Raw genomic sequence first — 20,252 nt, forward strand, 5'->3', positions numbered from 1 at the left:
TTGGAAAGGAGAAGGTAAATGGAGGAGCAGGATGCGCATACACTCTCCACTGGGTCAGTGGTAGATCAGCAAAGAGAAGGTGAATAGAGGAGCAGGATGTGCATGCGCTCTCCACTGTGTCGGTGTTAGATCAGCAAGGAGAAAGTGAATGGAGGAGCAGGATGCGCATACACTCTCCACTGTGTCAGTGTTAGATCAGCAAGGAGAAGGTGAATAGAGGAGCAGGATGCGCATGCGCTCTCCACTGGGTCAGTGTTAAATCAGCAAGGAGAAGGTGAATGGAGGAGCAGGATGCACATGTGCTCTCCACTGGGTCAATGTTAGATCGGCAAGGAGAAGGTGAATGGAGGAGCAGGATGCGCATACACTCTCCACTGGGCCAGTGTTAGATCAGCAAGGAGAAGGTGAATGGAGGAGGAGGATGCGCATGCGCTCCACTGGGTCAGTGTTAGATCAGCAAGGAGAAGGTGAATAGAGGAGAAGGATGCACATGCGCTCTCCACTGGGTCAGTGTTAGGTTGGCAAGGAGAAGGTAAATGGAGCAGGATGCACATACACTCTCCACTTGGTCAGTGGTAGATCAGCAAAGAGAAGGTGAATAGAGGAGCAGGATGTGCATGCGCTCTCCACTGGGCCAGTGTTAGATCAGCAAGGAAAAGGTGATTAGAGGAGCAGGATGCGCATACACTCTCCACTGTGTCAGTGTTAGATCAGCAAGGAGAAGGTGAATGGAGGAGCAGGATGCACATGTGCTCTCCACTGGGTCAATGTTAGATCGGCAAGGAGAAGGTGAATAGAGGAGCAGGATGCGCATGCTCTCTCCACTGGGTCAGTGTTAGATCAGCAAGGAGAAGGTGAATGGAGGAGCAGGATGCACATGTGCTCTCCACTGGGTCAATGTTAGATCAGCAAGGAGAAGGTGAATAGAGGAGCAGGATGCGCATGCGCTCTCCACTGGGTCAGTGTTAGATCAGCAAGGAGAAGGTGAATGGAGGAGCAGGATGCACATGTGCTCTCCACTGGGTCAATGTTAGATCGGCAAGGAGAAGGTGAATAGAGGAGCAGGATGCGCATGCGCTGTCCACTGGGCCAGTGTTAGATCAGCAAGGAGAAGGTAAATAGAGGAGCAGGATGCGCATGCGCACCACTGGGCCAGGGTTAGATCAGCAAGGAGAAGGTGAATAGAGGAGCAGGATGCGCATGTGCTCTCCACTGGGTCAGTGTTAGATCAGCAAGGAGAAGGTGAATGGAGGAGCAGGATGCGCATGCGCTCTCCACTGGGTCAGTGTTAGATCGGCAAGGAGAAGGTGAATAGAGGAGCAGGATGCGCATGCGCTCTCCACTGGGCCAGTGTTAGATCAGCTAGGAGAAGGTGAATAGAGGAGCAGGATGCGCATGCGCTCTCCACTGGGCCAGTGTTAGATCAGCAAGGAGAAGGTGAATAGAGGAGAAGGATGCACATGCGCTCTCCACTGGGCCAGTGTTAGATCAGCAAGGAGAAGGTGAATAGAGGAGAAGGATGCACATGCGCTCTCCACTGGGCCAGTGTTAGATCAGCAAGGAGAAGGATGAATAGAGGAGAAGGATGCACATGCGCTCTCCACTGGGTCAGTGTTAGATCAGCAAGGAGAAGGTGAATAGAGGAGCAGGATGCACATGCGCTCTCCACTGGGTCAGTGTTAGATCAGCAAGAAGAAGGTGAATGGAGGAGAAGGATGCACATGCGCTCTCCACTGGGTCAGTGTTAGATCAGCAAGGAGAAGGTGAATAGAGGAGCAGGATGCGCATGCGCTCTCCACTGAGTCAGTGTTAGATCAGCAAGGAGAAGGTGAATGGAGGAGCAGGATGCGCATACACTCTCCACTGTAACAGTAATTTAACAACATGGGATGTGTTTTTTATTATTATTTTATTAATTTAATACTATTATTTATTGTTGTTTTTTTTCTAATAACCAATTCTCACATAAAAAAATAAATACAGATAAAATGTAGCGACGACGTATAAAAGAGTATTTAAAAGTATTATATTTTTTTCATAGTGTTCTATGCTTTTTTATAACAAGAAAAGCACAAAAATAAAATGAATAAAAAATAATTTAAAAAATAATAAAAAAATAAAATGAAAAAAAAAAATTAAGGACAATGTATTTTCTTTTTTTCATTATATATAATAAGGGATTGAAATAGACTTTTTTTTCAATTGTTTTTCAAAAATATTTTGGGAAGAAAATTTTGAAAGAAAAGAAAATTCAGCGCGTATAAAATTTTACTTGTTTTATTACACTTTTTGGGCGACAGATTCAAGTGTGAAAGAAAACAAAAATCCCTGGAAAGTTATTGTGATATAATAGCGCACGGCACAAGAGCGCAGCTCTAAATCACGGACATAGCGGCGTCCTGCGCTCGTCTTTACGGTTTTATTTCCATACCAGGTGCTCGCGCTTATTTTCCTTCTATGTTACCACCTCGGGCAAAGAACATCATAACATGAGAAACCCCAAAAGGCCGAGGAAATCACATCCGCCAAGAGGTAAACAAATGTCTAGACAGGAATTCACTTTGCAGATGTAAAAAGCTTCCTAAGGATCGCACCGCTGCCGCAGAATCCTGCTGCCCAGGACGTCACCCCCCAACCTCCCCGCCTGTCAATCATCCCCGGCTCCTCCACACCAATGTTTTTTGCAATTTTTAAGGATCAATGGCGCAGGCAGCGGGATCAGGGGGCTCCTAATATCCTGTGTGTGGCGGAGGCAGGCGGCATAAAACACTTTGTAAAGTCGCCTCCTTTGTGTGCGGTGTGGAGCTGCTCATAGAAATGTTGCAACTTTTAGCATCTTACATCAATTTGAAGAAGCTCCGCCACATTGGGCAGAGCTGAGGCGGAGGTGTACAAGACGCGGCGGCGCTCACCCATCAAGTTAATGAATGGTGGTGGTGTTCCTTAGGGCAGAAATACTTCTGGAGAGGCTACATAAAGGCACATCACTGAGAAATGAATCAGCCCCATACATAGGAGTTAGGTTTTACGTATAGGGTTTATAGTGCAAAAAAGTAATAGCTTTTGTCATTGATGTAAATGGATATACTCATTGGTGGTGGCGCTGTTTCCTTCATGTCTATGAAAAACCTTTGCTTTTAAAAATAGTGGTGAAATGAGGTACTGCAAGTGCAGAATTTTTTTCCAACTTCATGTAACATTTAAACCCATACCTTATAGCTAGACGGTAACTACTAGTTTTATTATAGTCCAAAGAATTTCTAAAAACTTATTGAACACGGATTTATAAGGGATGGAAGTTGCCCTTTAAAATGTCCATTTATCAATGAGTGTATATTTTCTCTGCAATTTGTAATATTTGGGTCCTTTAAAGACATCCAAAATAAAAAAAAAAGACCTTGAACCTAAAGTGATCCACTTCTCCCGGTTCCCTTTGATCTATTCTAGTCTGAACTATTTAACGTCTTATTATTAAAATCAGTAATTAAACTTCCAGTGACCTAAGAAATACAAGAAAGGCTTAAATTATATTAAATATCACAGGTTCCCCGAGGGATACAACAGAGAAAGGACATTGTTTTGCTTAAATCGGTTGACGGATGTTAAAATCTGCATTAAATACGAATAGGTCGGCGATCCGTTGGGTGCGGGGGAGATAAAACGAGAGATTGTTTATTAATGTGAGATCTTCTCGTTAAACAGGTGGATTGTAAGAAGCAAATCTGTCAGAGGAAATTGTAAAGATGAGACATGAAGGGGGAAGAAGGGGGGAAGATTTGACTACGGGTGGGGGAGGGGGGCGTCTTCTATCCTATGCATCTTTACAGAGTTCATGTTCTCACAATGAAATCTAATTGAAACTCACCAATAACAAGCTGAAAAGTGCCAGAGAAAATTGGATGAGTCTTGTACGGGGGATGGAGGTGATGTTGTCAACTGATTAAAATATTGTTCTGAGAAAATTGAATTTTTTTAATGTCTAATAATCATCTAAAGTAAATGACAGTTACATCACCACAGAGAAAACCTTATCAGATGCTCTTTATTCTTTCATTTATTTATTTAATTTCAAAAAGCGTTCCAAAATAACCAAGTGAACGGCTGACCAGCTGCAAATGTTAGGTGCCCTTTAATAAATGTTCTCAAAAAGCTAAAAGTGCTCTTTAAGGATGACCTGTCACCAGATGAAAAATGGGCAGATTTTGCTCTCATTTTAATCCTTCTGTTCTCCTGAGTATTACGCTTTTTGTTCTATGTGAATCCATGATACGGTTCCAAAGATATAGGCCTTTTTATTTAGTATTAATATTTTGTAGTCTTCGCAAAGGGGGAGTGGCTCTCAGGTTCCTCCAGGGGGCGTGTCTTTAGGCAGCTCTGCGTAAGGACCTTGTGAGCCACGCCCCCTTGAAAAGGTCATTTAAAAAAAAAGCACTAACTAAAAAGGCTCATAATTCTGGAACTATATGGCGGATTTCGAAAAAACAAAAAGCGGAATACTCAGGGAACTATTGGGAATAAAATAAGAGAAAAATATTCCCACTTTTAATCTAGTAATGGACCCTCTTTAAGAGATGATTATAAAGAATTAAAGGGGATGTAAACTTTTCCAACATTTTTTGTATTTACCCCAATGCATCTAAAATTAAAAAAACAAAACAATTTTGCAAACGGTTTACAAAACAAACAAAAAACACCTTACCGTTTTGTGTACACAGTAACAGTGCGGACATATGGGTGTCTATAATCACAGACTGGATATAAAATGCTTTCCCCATTCTTTTTCCCAACATGTGATGTTATCCCTTATCCATAAGATTGAGGGATTACTTTCTGATCACGGGGTGTCCAACCTCTCTAAGAGATGCTGAAAATGCATCCCTGAGAGCTAACAGCGGCACAGCAAAGTGTTGAATGGGAATAAATGGAGTAAGAAACTTGATATCACCAACATTACTGTGAAACAAAGTAATATCTGCAGAATTAGTCAGAAAGTCAAAAATAACACTCCTGGAATAACCGATACACTGTCCAATGCCAAGTGCAGGTCCTTAGGTCGACTCCACCTCCTAAGGTCCTGCGCTGGAGAAACAATTTACCCTCGAATGCTCCTTTAAATTATGCTCAAAAATTCTATGCAAAGATGTCAAATCCAAGCAGTCGGTTCATTTTCCGTCTTCTCATTTCCATCATCAAGAATCTAATTTTTGTCACAATTAATCAATTTTCCAACAAATCACTTGAGAATTCCAGTAATGAGATAAAAAATAAACGACAGCACCTGCAGCTAAGAAAGCAGGGACGCCTGAGAGACCCTCTCCGGAGACAAACCCAATGTTTCGGCAAGCTTATGGAATGTCATAGTCTCCGAGCGGAACTCCGTAATTGGTGCTGCCTCCAGCTACCACTGGGGGGAGCTATTTTTTTATGGATTTTTATAGCTTGTAGTTGACTCATTGGGAGTATACCATCGGCTCCCCTAGTGGCCGAGGCAGGTATCTACTATGACACGGTAAAGGGATTATATATTTATCCTCAACACTGGTGCACTTAATCACTGAGCCAGCAAGACCAATTAGTAAGTAATACTACCACTTAACTATAGAACAATGCTTCAAATGCACCAAAACCTCAAAACACCACGCACACCATGACGAATGTCGGGTACTTACGTAGAGCATGCCACTCATCTTGCCGGATGGTCTTAGTGATGTTATACGTGAGGTTCTTGGGAATTGTTGCTGAGGAGTAGTGGTACTTGATGAAAACGCATCGCTCAATGTCCCCTAGGGAAAAATAAAACAGTAGGTTAATATATATATTATAATATATATTTATATTTTAAGTGCAGGCCGACCATGGTCACTATTTGTATAGGTCAGGTAGGCCTTGGCTTTCTTGCCACCTCTCTCGGCATTGACTTTGGCATGGGTGAACTTCATGGTTAATTTGCTTGTGGCTTTAAAGCTTAATTTCCAAGTAATAGGCCCTTAACGGGGTCTTATACAAAGAAGACATAGTCGGCCATCATTATAGACAGACCTGCCGGCTCGTGAGGAGAAGTAGAACTCGGAACACCTTGGAGCTGAATAATATCGAGCGACCGACAAAATGTTGGACTTTCAGGGGAATTTTTGAATGAAATTTACTATTGATTTAACAGTCCCTGGTATCATTTCCTAATGGTATTTGTGATTTCTGTATGAAGCCCCCCAGAGACCGCTGAGTGCTAACCTTTGCATCTATGGACACAGACATCAGGCGTATGTGACACTAATGATATGTAAGACCCCAAACCCCGGGGCACAGAAGATGCACAGCGAGCATCCACCAAAGGCCCCGTCCATAGATTCCCCAGCCGATACCGTGACATCTGCTATTGGCGGTGAGGCATCAAGAAAACACACAATTTATGGATTGTCAATATTTTCTCAGGTTTTTTCCCCGTACCCAGCGGTTTCAGTATATTAGCATTGATCATCGAAGTGTATAATAACGAGAGGGTGTGAGAGCCGAGCGGCGAGCTGGAGAGGTAATGTATTCATGTAGGAAAGGAGAGGAAATACAAGTGTCCTGCCCGCCATTATATCACCGCAGAGCAGCACTGGGGAAAACATACCTATTATCTATCTATTATCTATCTATTATCTATCATCTATCTATTATCTATTATCTATCTATTATCTATCATCTATCTATCTATTATCTATCTATCATCTATCTATTATCTATCTATCTATTATCTATCTATCTTTCTATTATCTATCTATTATTTATCTATTATCTATTATCTATCTATTATCTATCTATTATCTATCATCTATCATCTATCTACTATCTATTATCTATCTATTATCTATCTATTATCTATTATCTATCTATTATCTATTATCTATCATCTATTATCTATTATCTATCTATTATCTATTATCTATATATCTATCTATTATCTACCTATTATCTATCTATCTATTATCTATCTACTGTCTATCTATTATCTATCTATCTATCTATTATCTATCATCTATCTATTATCTATCTACAGTATTATCTATCTATTATCTATCTATTATCTATTGTCTATCTATTATCTATCTATTATCTATCTATCTATCTATCTATTATCTATCTATTATCTATCTATCTATCATCTATCTACTATCTATCATCTATCTACTATCTATTATCTATCTATTATCTATCATCTATTATCTATTATCTATCTATTATCTATCTATTATCTATTATCTATCATCTATCTACTATCTATCATCTATCTATTATCTATTATCTATCATCTATTATCTATTATCTATTATCTATCTATTATCTATATATCTATCTATTATCTATCTATTATCTATCTATTATCTATCTATTATCTATCTATTATCTATTATCTACCTATTATCTATCTATCTATTATCTATCTACTGTCTATCTATTATCTATCTATTATCTATCTATCTATCTATTATCTATCATCTATCTATTATCCATCTATCTATTATCTATCTATTATCTATCTATCATCTATCTATTATCAATCTATTTATCACCTATATATCTATTATCTATCTATCTATTATCTATCTATTATCTATCTATCTATCTATCTATTATCTATCTATCATCTATCTATCTATTATCTATCTATTATCTATCTATCATCTATCTATTATCTATCTATTTATCACCTATATATCTATTATCTATCTATCCATCATCTTTCTGCTATCTATCTATTATCTATCATCTATTATCTATTATCTATCTATCATCTATCATTTCAAGAATTTTGCATAAGTCAAAAATACAAGAGGATATAAGGAACTTTGTCTTATGTCTTAGAGAAATATACGTCTTTCTCCACTTCTGAGCCATTTCCTCCCTTTACCTTCCTCATGAACTGATTATTCATTTTAAAAATTGCAAAAATCTGTCACGCTCTATGTAAGATGAACTGTCTACTCAATGAGGGATCTGATTACTGGTTGTTATTGAAGTCTGTGCATGGGGGAGAACACACAAGAGACAATGGGGCAGAAATTGTGCTTTCTGGTCAGTGTTTTATCTCACCTTAGAACTGAATTCACAGCTACACTACTCAGTACTGTTGTGTAATGTCCTCTATGCTGCTATTGTTGCTTCTGAGCATAAGCTGCGTATGGGAGACATCATAGCAGCTAGTTTCCTCCCACTAGCTCAGAGACAACTGAAAATTAGAGAGAGTCTACAGAGGGGAAAACAAGTGAAAAATGCAGAATACAAGTGATATAATGACCAGAAATTAGAATTCAATATTCTATTACCAATAATAAATATATTTATACTGAATAACAAAAAAAAAAAACGAAAAACACCCACAATGGCCACTTGAAATAAATTTACAATCTCCGTCTGAAAGTTTTATTAAACCTGTTACATCAAAAGTCATTGAATTATATTTTCTAAGAATAAAATGGACTCGGTTATAGATGCAGCGGGAGATACTCGGCGCCTTTATTATGTTTTTTACTTCTTTTTTTTTTTACTCGACTAGAATTCCTAATGGTCGACTAATAAAATTCCTCTATAAAGTCAGACTTTGCTGCCGAAGCACTAAAATGACAGAAAATGCTGTGACACGTTTACAGAACATGACAAGAACTGACCTTTCAGATCTAAGCGAATTCTGAAAGCATTCCGAGAGCATGTATATACATAAGTAGCATCAGAGCGCAGGAGGGCAGAGGACTTCTCGGCAAAGACAGCAAAAATGCAAGTAAAATCTCAATTATTGCAACCGTGGACCGAAAACTTAAAGGAGGATCTATTGTTGGAATTGTTTTTTTTCCGAATTGATGCCGACACTCTGGCTACTAACCCTAACTGCAAGAATACAAATAACAGGTATAAGTATTAAGCTTAGCATATCACATAATTATGACACAATTTACAGCGAATGCACACAGCAAGATGGAGCTTGTACATGTGAACACACTACCTAGTGACAATCACCGTCTGATGTATCAACAGTTCTGAATACACAATACCACAGAACGAAGATAGTTCACTTGCCAGATATACTTTATCCAGGATAATGGAGTTTTAGTAACATAATGCAGGAGAAAGTTTTACACAACCATTCTGCAAGACTGCCTCTTACAAATCGACTGCTTCACCAGGACCTTCTTACATAAAATGCATTGGTTTCTCCCACAATGCAATTGACAATTTCACAGAAAAACAGCTTGTAATACAATTAAACCAGATGGTGCTTTTACCACGTTAGATGTCACTAATAGAGTATTACAGCTTATTATAGTGATAACAGTAATTTTAACCTCGTCTATTGCCCTAATGGGCAGACGAAGACTGCTATCACTGTCGGGACTTTTAGAGTGAGCACTGTGCATATTGACATGCCTTTTGATTTTGCAAGTGATTGCAGACCACTTCCAGCGATTGGTCTGTATCGTGGGCCATATGACAAGACTCTCTGGTTTAAGAGAGTGAGCTGAGACAGAGACCAAGTCAGTCTGCTAAACCCTACAGCCACATGTTGTGAGATACATTGTGAATTGTGCTAAGAGACTATTCCTATTGTTACTGGCAACCACCACTAAGCACTGTGTCTCCAATCTAATCTACAACCACCATTTGATGTACAACTGCCAAGTTCTGTGCTGTCTGTAATTGTCAAGTTTTGTGCCTCAACTCCGATGTATAACCACCAAGTTCTAGGTCTAAATAATGTGTGTATTGCACAGTTCTATGCTTCAACTCTGAATTGTGTAACCACCAAATTCCATGCATGAACTCTGGTGTGTAACCACTAAGTTCTGTGCCTTAACTCTGATGTTTAACCACCAAGCTCGGTGCCTTAGCTGTGATGTGTAACGATCAAGTTCTGCACCTCAACCTTGATGTGTAACCACCATGCTTTGTGCCTCATTTTGGATCTGTAACGACCAAGTTTTGTGTCTCAACTTTAATGTGTAACCACCAAGCTTTGTGCCTCAACTTTGATGTGTAACCAAAAAGTTTTGTCTTTCAACTCTGATGTGTAACCAAGCTTTATGCCTCAGCTTTGTTGTGTAATCACCAAGCTCTGTGCCTCAATCTTGATGTGTAACCACCATGCTTTGTGCCTCATTTTGGATCTGTAGCCACCAAGTTTGTGCTTCAACTTTAATGTGTAACCACCAAGCTCTGTGCCTCAACTTTGATGTGTAACCAAAAAGCTTTGTCTTTCAACTCTGATGTGTAACCAAGCTCTATTCCTCAACTTTGATGTGTCACCACCCAGCTTTGTGCTTCAACTCTGATGTGTAACCACCAAGCTCTGTGCCTCAACTTGATGAGTAACCACCAAGCTTTGTGCCTCTGCTCTGATGTGCGACTGCCAAGCTCTTTGCCTTTATTCTGTTGGGTAGCTGCCAGGCTCTATGTGTAACTGCCAGACTGTGTCAAAATATTTTTAATTGCCTTATTTTGTGTAGATTTCTATGCCAGTTAGACCTTACCATTTGAGTCACTCCGCTATCCTTGAATAGTGTACCATAAGAAAAACAGGCAAGCATGTGCGAGTGAGGCCACATGCATCAGCTCCAGCACAACGATGGTCGGGATGTAGCCAAGGGACTCCAGTGTCCTAGGCCAGAGCTCTTTTCTCTAAACTGGTGATGGTCAAGGGTCAAGTGTTGAAGACCACATACAAAAACTGACTCTTTTAGAAGCACAATTATGGACCACCTGGAAATATCTATGGCTTTGAAAAATTTAGAACAGTCAAAAAGAGCAAATGATAAAATATTCCAGTATGCTGCACAATGCTGTCAAGAGAAGCAGTAAAACTGTGAGACTCTGGAGGCCTAAAACTAGAATCTTTGGCCCTTCGGTTCAGTATGTTGGCCTTGTCGTATAACTTGATAACCTGGCCAAGGCAATGTTGTTTCTTGGCATCCCTCTGGCATCCGGGCACATACCCAAGTAGCCTTCTTAACAATGTCCTTTTGCCACGTAAAAAGACACACGGTAGATGACAGACTTTCCATAACGGTTCGGTACCTTCAGGTGACCTCTGTGCTTTACCCGTAAGATTATTATTTTTCAGTTGTTCTTTTTTTGGCAGGTGCCTGTTTCATAACGCCTTACCCAGTCTTATCGTAGGATAAAAGGCTTACGGTACAAGTAAAATGGAGGCCTCCAGGTCATCTAACTGCGCTATAAATCACGGAAACAAACCCAGATCTTTATTAGACCATGGAGAAGGGGTCATTCCGGCTGCTCCGTAAATAGCTGACTTGGCAACATTAGTACAGAAGCGACATAATTACTGCGGATAGTCCCTCATTAAAGCAAGCATCTCGGAGAAAATGATCATCGCTGTTTCGGCTAATACTGATGGACGCTTCATAGCTCAAATACTGAACCTAGAACTTGGAAGTGATCCCCAGACGCAATAATGATCAATATAAAAGGGACCGTCGTTATTCACCCTTGTTTACAAATTACAAATAATTTTTTTTTTAAATGTAAATTAATTGTTAAAAAAAGAATTGTAAAAAAAAATGCTAAAAGAAGGTTCAAGATGGATTTCTGATTAGATGGAAGCTTAAATGGGTTGTTAAAAAATATTATGTGCTTAAAATTGTAAATTGCTCATCTTCAAATCTCCAAGATGTCATGAACTTCAGATATCGGCTTCGATTCTGAGTCCCCACTGGTCTACTTAGTTTCAAGTATCAGCACATCTTCAAGGGGGATGTCCGAATGATTTATTTGAATAGCTAACCACAGCCCATGAAGGGATTGTCAAGGGGGCTGGGTAGATATTTTTTTTTACTTGGTCAACCCCTTTAATCTTGTTCGAAACATATAAGAAGACCCCATTTATCTTCAAGGCAGTAATATTCAAAAGGTTTCAGGTAAACTATGACTAAGACAAGATAAATGGAGGCAATCAAGGAAACCACAAATTCATCATTTTTAAGAGTGAAGACCCAAACCCTGGACATTCAAGAGAAACATTACTCACCAGAAGTCAAAACAGAAGGTCCATGTCTGGACATTGAGTTTGCTGTATATTCTAAGGTTGAAAAATTTGGCACAGAGTTCTCTACATCTTCATCTTATCTTTTTGGTCCACGTGAGGAACCATGGCACCAATATGACTGCTACCTCTGCAAGCCCTTGAGCTACATCCCTATACGAAACTATGTCCATAATTTATTTATATTTTTGCCATGGGTCCTGTGTACCTTTGGCTATTTATATTAGAACAATTTATAAAATTTTGGTGAGAATTTATACTAAGGGGATGTAGTTGTATCCATTAATCGGAGGCTGGATCAGTTCTTCATACGAACTGCTCTATTCAAATATCTCTTCAGAATCCTCTGCTAAAAACTTTTGCAGGGTCCTCATAAAGATTCAGCTCATGTAGGAGGTCACCCTCGGGGAACAAACATGGAAATTACCTCTCCTCCAGAGAAAAAATTGTCTCTCTTGGGCCATCTATTCTATTTTAGAAGTCAATGTTCAACCCATGAGGAGATACAGGGTAATAACTATGAAAAACCTGAGGCCTCATGGGGGTCTAGTTCTCCTTGAGAAGATCCAACAAATGTAGGGAGTCTTACAGGTAATGCTTCCTGGAAAAACATTAAGCAAATTAGCTATCCTCTATCCTTTTCTGAAAGTCAATGTCCAACTTATGAGGAGAAACAGAGAACTTTTTTGAAGGACTGTTAGGGATTATGGGAATTCGGTCCTCCTTGAGAAGATCCAGTAAGTGTAGAGGTTCATATGCTCCCTTGGAAAAGTGTGGAAATAATCCTCTACAGAATAAACCATCTATCTTGTGACACTTAGCGGTAGCTCTATTTTGGAAATCACTGTCCAACCCATGAGGAGAAACAAAGATAAAACTTTGGAGGACTGTTAAGGGTCATGGGTGGTCTGGTCCTTCATGAGAAGGTCCAGCTAGTGTAGGTAGTCTAATAGGGAATGCTTCCTAAGAAAGCTTTGGAAATTAACTCTTTTATAGGGAACAAACTTTCTCTTGTGCCACCTAGAAGTAGCTACTCTAGAAATCAACATCCAACCCATGAGGAGAAACGGACAGCAATTTTGAAGAATTGTTATTGCTCATGGGGGGCTTGGTTCTCCTTGAGTAGATCCAACTAGCATTGGGAGTCTTACAAGTATTGGTCTCTGAGAAAACTATACAAATTAGCTATTTTTTTGGGGGGAAGAAACTGTCTCTCGTGTGCCAAGTAGAGGTAGCTATTCTGGAAGTCAATGTCCAACCTATAAGGACTCAACTTTGAAGGATTATTAAGGCTCATGGGCATCTGGTTCTCTTTGAGGAGATCTATCTGGTGTAGGTAGTCTTTCAGGCTAAGCTGCCTGGGAAAAATATAAAAATTAGTGCTCCTCTATGAAACAATCGATCTCTCTTATGCCACCTAAAAGTAGCTACTCTGGAAGTCCCTGTCAATCCAATGAGAAATCGGGACAAATTTTTAGAGGACTATTATGGCTCATGAGGGTCTGGTGCTCCTTATGGAGATCAAGCTGATGTAGTGAGTTTTACAGGCAATGCTTCCTTAGAAAAGTATGCAAATTAACTCTCTTCTGGGGGAGAATCAGCCTCTCTTGTGCTAGTTACAGGTAGCTACTCTGTAAGTCAATTTCCAACCCATGAGGAAAGACCCTGTCAAATATTGAAGAGCTTTTAGGGTTCATTGGTCTGTGAGGAACTGAATCCATTATATGCCCCCAATCAAGGTCACCATTTAGGTGGTACTGCAATTAAGAACACAAAAAGGGTGCCACCCAACAGTATTCATCACTCTAGTGAATGGGTATCATTGGGCAAACCTGGTTCCCAAGGTGGTGCCTCTGAATTGAGATAATAGAACATTTCATACATGTAATCTTTCGGCCCGGTTATATTTAGTTGCCTGTACCCTATTTCTGACCACAATTCTCATATTTTTGCATGGTTGCGCATAATTCGTTATATGATGTCACAACGAGGAGATAAAATATTTGATGCAGGGCGTTATTTTTTTTCATCCTCGGTAGAGATCCAGATAATCTGGTAATGAATGAAGCGTTCCATCTCCTCCGAGCGCCTGAGGCAATGGAGGCAATGGGAGATAAAACATATCATTTCACTTATGTAATGCACGGAAGCCATTGTCTCCTGCAAACATGTTAATGGAAGCTCCCTGGGGGCCACAGCCGAGGGCTCTGCATAGGATCATTTAGAAGCTCAGCTACTATCGGTGACCCTTATTAATCACCATAAACACTCACAAAGCATCTTATCTGTGCACTTATCAGCCGGTATAAAAATGTAACATCTGGCAATAAGTTCTCAGTTCTGGTGCAAGAAGTATAAGAAACAGGGTAAATAATATAGTACCAGTACTAATAAATAAATACAGACCCCAGACCGGACGCTCTTAATAAATATAGTACATAACCCAGATTAGATCCCGCAGACGAGACCCACAAAATAAATACAGACTCAAGACTAGACCCATAAACAAATACATACGTACTCAAATACTTCATACTCATAAATGGATGCAGACCCCCAGTCCAGGCCCCCAAAAAGAAAAATAGACTTCACAGTGTGACGCTGACTCGTGTCTCATGGCCAAGACGTGAGACGGAATAGTCAGGAGTCCGAGGTCAAAAGCCAGGAAGGTACGTTATAAATAGAAGGAAGAGACAGAGGCGTAGTCCGGTAACGTTCCGAGGTCAGAGTACCAGGAGGATAGCGGATCAGAGAAGATGGGGTTAAACAGAGGGATGGTCAGAACAAGGTTCAAGGTCAGGCAATGAAAGCTCATCATACAGAACACAAGGCACAGAGAGACAATCCACACAGTAGCTGAATGTATGTCTGTAAGAGATCTGAGAGTAATATTATTATTATTATTTATTTATATAGCACTATTAATTTCATTGTGCTGTACATGAGAAAGGGGTTACATACAGAGTTTTAGATATCATTTACAGTAAACAAATTTACAATGACAGACTGGTACAGAGGGGAGAGAACCCTGTCCTTGCGGACTTACATTCTACATTCTAATAGCCCAGTTAAGTAGCATGGCAATCACCTGGGACAATTAACACCTGGAGACAGCCAGTCTCAGATTGGACAGCCGAGTTGTCAATCAATGCACTGACAACTCATCAAACCCCTACACTAGACTGAATGACTGAGCTGTCAATCATAGTACTGACAGCTTCAGCATGCCCCTATTGGATGGCTAAGCTGTCAGTAAATGCATCCCAGACACACTGAGGGGTGGAACTGTGGCACTCAGCCATTAAAAAAATAGACTAGACCCCCCAAATAAATACAGTTCCAATAAAAGACCTGCTTAATAAAGACAGACCCATGACCAGACCAGCTAAACTAATACATAACCCAGCCCAGACCCCTTAAACTAATACATAACCCAGCCTATACCTCTAAACTAACATAGATCCTAGCCCAGACCCTCTATACTAATACAGAACCCATCATAGACCCCTAAACTAATACAGAACCCATCACAAACCCCTACACTAATGCACACCCCAGCCCAGACCCCCTAAACTAATGCAGAACCTAGCCTAGTCAACCTAAACTAGTACAGACCCCAGCCCAGACTCCCTAGATTAATGCAGAACCAAGCCTAGACCCCTAAACTAATACAAAACCCAGTCTAGACCCCTAAACTAATACAGAGCCCTTCTCAAACCCCTTACTTAAACTAATACAGAGCCTAACCCACACCCCATAAATTAATACAGAACCCAGCCCAGACCCCTAAACTAATACAGAACTCATCTCAACCACCCTAAAACTAATACAGGACCCAGCCCAGACCCCTAAACTAGTACAAACACCAGACCAGACCCCATAAACTAATACAGACCCCATGCCATTCATCCAGATACCTAGTCTCCTTGTTCCTGTGGCCACACGGCTCCTAGCTTGGGCTTTCTCACTGTTTAGGCCCAGCCTAACCTCATGTTACATAGTGACCAGGGGAAGAAATAGGCAGCATGAAACGCCTTAGGGGAGACATAATACTGTATATTCAGACAGGAACACCCTGGACGAGGGTCTGACAAATGTATAGAGCTGGGATAATGTAATAGTGCAGCCCCCGCAGTCAGGACTCCCCCATTATACATCGGCAGACTGTGCGAATGTGTTTATTGAGGATTTTCCATGGTCACGTATCGATCTGAGCTGCAAAACTTGACAGTGCAATTCTGCCCGACACGGCTGCCTATCGATTGTGTGATACCAATGTCATTTTCCCAGGAAAACGCTGTTTAGCGATAGCTCGATGGGATTTTAAAGGGCACCTGAATGTCAGCGCGATAATACAAAATGCTGATGACGGATGGATCCACCTATGAACCTATTAATAAAGCTTAAAGTGCGCCTGTCAACAGATCACTGACATGGGAAGAGCCAAAGACAGGAGAAGATTGGGATTAGCTCACAGAGCATTGCCTAGACTGATACACTGTAACAAACCCTCAGCTGTGTGAGCAGGACAAGGGAAGGATGATTTGATTTTTTTTTTTATTTTACATTTTAGAACAGAACAACACTGATTTCTAAAATATTTTCAGAAATCTTGGGGGGGATTTCCAAAAACAGACCAGGCTGTTTAAGGAGAACCTGTGACTTTCCATAAATATGTATTAAATATGTAAACTTTTTTTCATGTGGTGAAAATGCCACCGCTCTCCTGAATCCGATGTAGTTTTTCTTTTGCTCCTGCGCCTCTCCATTCCTGAGATATGGCCCCTTATTTCTTGTATATAAACCTAGTTTTTTATCCAAGTGGGCGCGATCCTGAACACTTCCTCATGGGCAGTTCTTGAGGACCACACCCAGTTGTCTAATGTGACTAGATTTAGATACAGGGAAAAGAAGGCCGTATCTCAGGAACGGAGAGGCGCAGGAACAAAAGAAAAACAACGTTGGATTCAGGAGGACAGCGGCATTTAGACCAGGTAAAAAAAAATCCTAATTTATGCCAAGTGACTAGTCCTCTTTAAAGAGAAATATTGGAAGCACTATTAAAAATAAGGACATTATTGGGATCATCATTTTTATAAGTGTCAACAATATGTGGCATCACATGACAATCACATTATTAGCACTGGGCATTGCTACGTATTGACAGTTGCCAGTCACAACCACACCGCTGCCCCCTACAGGTTAACCCTGGTATTACTGCCATAATATAACTGGTGCCAACTGGCACCATGGTCTGTCTGTAAATACAAGAAGAAGCTGAAGGACCAATGTGCATCCCGATCATTTAATTATAGCAATAACTTAACAACCCCCTCCAAAAAAAACTACAAACCAATCAAAGTATTGGACATGGAGATCAGTCCACCCCCGGACTCATTTACTTCTGTGTATTGACATTGATTGGAACAAAGGATAAATCATCCCGGCCATTGATCTTATTCATATGCTGATCGATGCCTTTAGTACATAATGATCTCTCGCAGCTGTGATTGGTCGGCGGCGCGGTAAAACATGGCGATCCATAGTTTAATTAAATGAATTCCATTAAAATAGGAAAAGCCATTCTTATTAATAATATCGTCCATCCACAGCCTTCTCCTGTGTCATTGACACCTTTTGCTGGGCTTTCAACATCGGGGAGATGCTCTAGGCTTAACTTCGGGGTTGTGTAAACTTCTGAAACCGATTCTATTCATTAGTGGAATGCAATCAAATTCAAAACTAAGCAAATACATTTGTGTCTCCATGGTAACAGACTACAAACAAACACACCTTCCGTAGTCGGATCCTGCAGTCGCGTTTCACTCTTCCGCCTGCCCCCTTCTCTGTAGGTCATCAGCAAGATGGCACAGCGAGGATCGGAGTGGCACATGACTTCAGGATCAGACTACACAGGATTGCTCGCACGTAGTCTGTTACCATGGAAACACCTAGGTCTGTATTGGAGCTGTAGACACTAATGCAAAAGGAGATTTTTAAAGATTATTTTCAGATTATTAGGATATATCGTCAGTGTGTAATCATGAGGTCAGGCCAGTTAGTACCATGGTCTCTTTGTTTTGCTTATCATACCGTATTATACCGCTGGTGGGGTTAGCTTTTATGAAATGTAATTTCAGTATTATATTACATAGAACTGATTTTTTTACTGCATTGCCATATGATTTGTGTATGTATGGCAGTATTATAGGTTTATTTATCATGTACACACTATATGTTGGTATTATATGGTCATTTTTTCATTACCTGCTTACTATATGGCAGCATTATATGGTAGTCCTTTTTATCACGCACTCACTATATGGTCTTATTATATAGTAATTCTTTATTTTTATTATCTACCCATTTTATATAGCAGGATTATGTGGTACTATTTTTTATCATGTATTCACTATATGTTATTATTAAGTTGTAGTTTTTTTTCTGATTTGCTCACTATATGGCAGTAATATGTGAGAGGCTTCTTATCATATACTCACCATATGGATATTATAGATGATATCTTGACCAAAGAGACACAAACTCATCCAATAAATTGGACTGCGGGAGTCACTTAAGTCATCTAAAATTGCAAACACTTATAATGGTAAATATATGCTTTCCAAAGCTCTCTTACAGCCCGGTATCTTGGAAAGGTGGATCCAGGAGCACCTCTGGGGCGGAGTTTCAGTATGTAGAGAGCGCACACTTTCTGCATTGATGGGTGAGACCTGTAAAAAGGCGTGGTCCATACCAAAAAATTTCAGCAACACGTTAGCGATTAGGAAATGGATTCAGTGTAAGTCTCTTCTCTTCAACAGTTGCCAAGATAATTGATCTTTAGGGGAAGTGCTTTCACATTAAGACCCGCCCCTGAGGAGTCTAATTGATTTCCTCTGCAATTTTCATAGAACTACAATTTTGGTTGGAAGGGGTGACTGTGGATAAAGATTAAGCTTAATTGATGACAAATGGCAAATTTGTGTTTGGTAGAGGAACCAATAGCGTTAACTTCGAATATATCTCGATGAAGATTTATAAAGTCAGGCAGACACTATCGGTATTGCTCTTGATCAGTCCTCATTGTCAGGGCCCGCTTGAGGAGAAGGATTTTCACTGCATGACACAGGAATGGATAGAAGCTCCATGAGGCCTTGCACTTTATAGAAAGCAGACTCTGTCACTCCCGCAGTCTACTAAGATCTTCTTACCATCTTAGAGAGAGAGCGGCTTTCACTAGAAAGGATTTAGAAGCGGCTTCCCGGAATTGCACTAAATGGCTGAGACTATTTGCGGTCTCTCTTATCAATGCCGTAGAGCTGACAGCGACTTCCTTTTATTACTTTCAAATGGCCAGAAATTGCAAGACGCGAAAGCCGAACCCAAGACACCTTCCCGAGCAAGTCAGAGGCGTAATTACTAGCGCAAAGCCGAGAATCAATGTAACCTGGAGGTCCCCCACCACCACCTACCACCCGCTCGAATTGCAGCCTGTCATTGAAGGAAGGAGGCTTCTCCCGGCTGCTTAATGATCTCTTTGGGTGGATCCCAAAAATTCATGGCCATTGCTCATCCTGATCGCTATTGAATAGATGCGAGTGGCTGGGTAATAAAACATTCAAGAAGAGGAAGAGGGTGTGAGGAGTGTCAGTGCGGCCGCATGGACGGGGTTGGGGATTTAAAGCTCTGCAGAGTATTGAACTGCAGACTGACAAATTCTAAATAAGCCACTTGTAAGGAATAAGTAATCGCAAGAGGGGCCTGTCCGATCCTAAATAAGTAGAGGGAGCACATTAAATAAGCCCATCCTATTAGTGGACCCATGATGCAGAAGCCTAACGAATGGAACAAGAAATGCCGATTGGACAGCTCAGGTTAGGGCTTGTGGGAGCCTAAATCATCTTTCCACCATTCATGTCCATATCTATCAACTATGATACATCTATAGGTTGGAAGAATGTGGTTTTTAATCAAGTTTGGCCTGTGTTTTTCAAAATTATAAACTAAAGGAGTGTAGTTCTATGAAAAATTAGGAGGTAACCAATCAGAGCATGATTTAGACTCCTCAGGGGCGGGCCTTAATGTGAAAGCACTGACCAACTTCCCTGAAAGATCTATTGTTGTGAGAACTGTCAAGGAGAGAAGTCTTAAGACAGAACTATCCATGAGCCTGTCCTATTAAAGGAACCATAATGCAGAACCCTAAAGACTGAAATAA

General features: G+C 40.5%; 1 protein-coding gene across 2 annotated transcripts in view; it reads right to left on the reverse strand.

The window, feature by feature from the left end:
- Positions 1 to 20,252, reverse strand: part of TMEM178B (transmembrane protein 178B) — a 294,112-nt gene that overhangs the window by 196,577 nt on the left and 77,283 nt on the right. For both annotated transcript variants that reach the window (XM_077266713.1, XM_077266714.1), the window contains one exon: positions 5,670 to 5,783. In XM_077266713.1, the coding sequence (XP_077122828.1) occupies positions 5,670 to 5,783 (114 nt within the window). The remainder of the gene's footprint in view (positions 1 to 5,669; positions 5,784 to 20,252) is intronic.

This window comes from Ranitomeya variabilis, chromosome 5 (genome assembly GCF_051348905.1).
Source record: "Ranitomeya variabilis isolate aRanVar5 chromosome 5, aRanVar5.hap1, whole genome shotgun sequence".
Lineage (NCBI taxonomy): Eukaryota > Metazoa > Chordata > Amphibia > Anura > Dendrobatidae > Ranitomeya > Ranitomeya variabilis.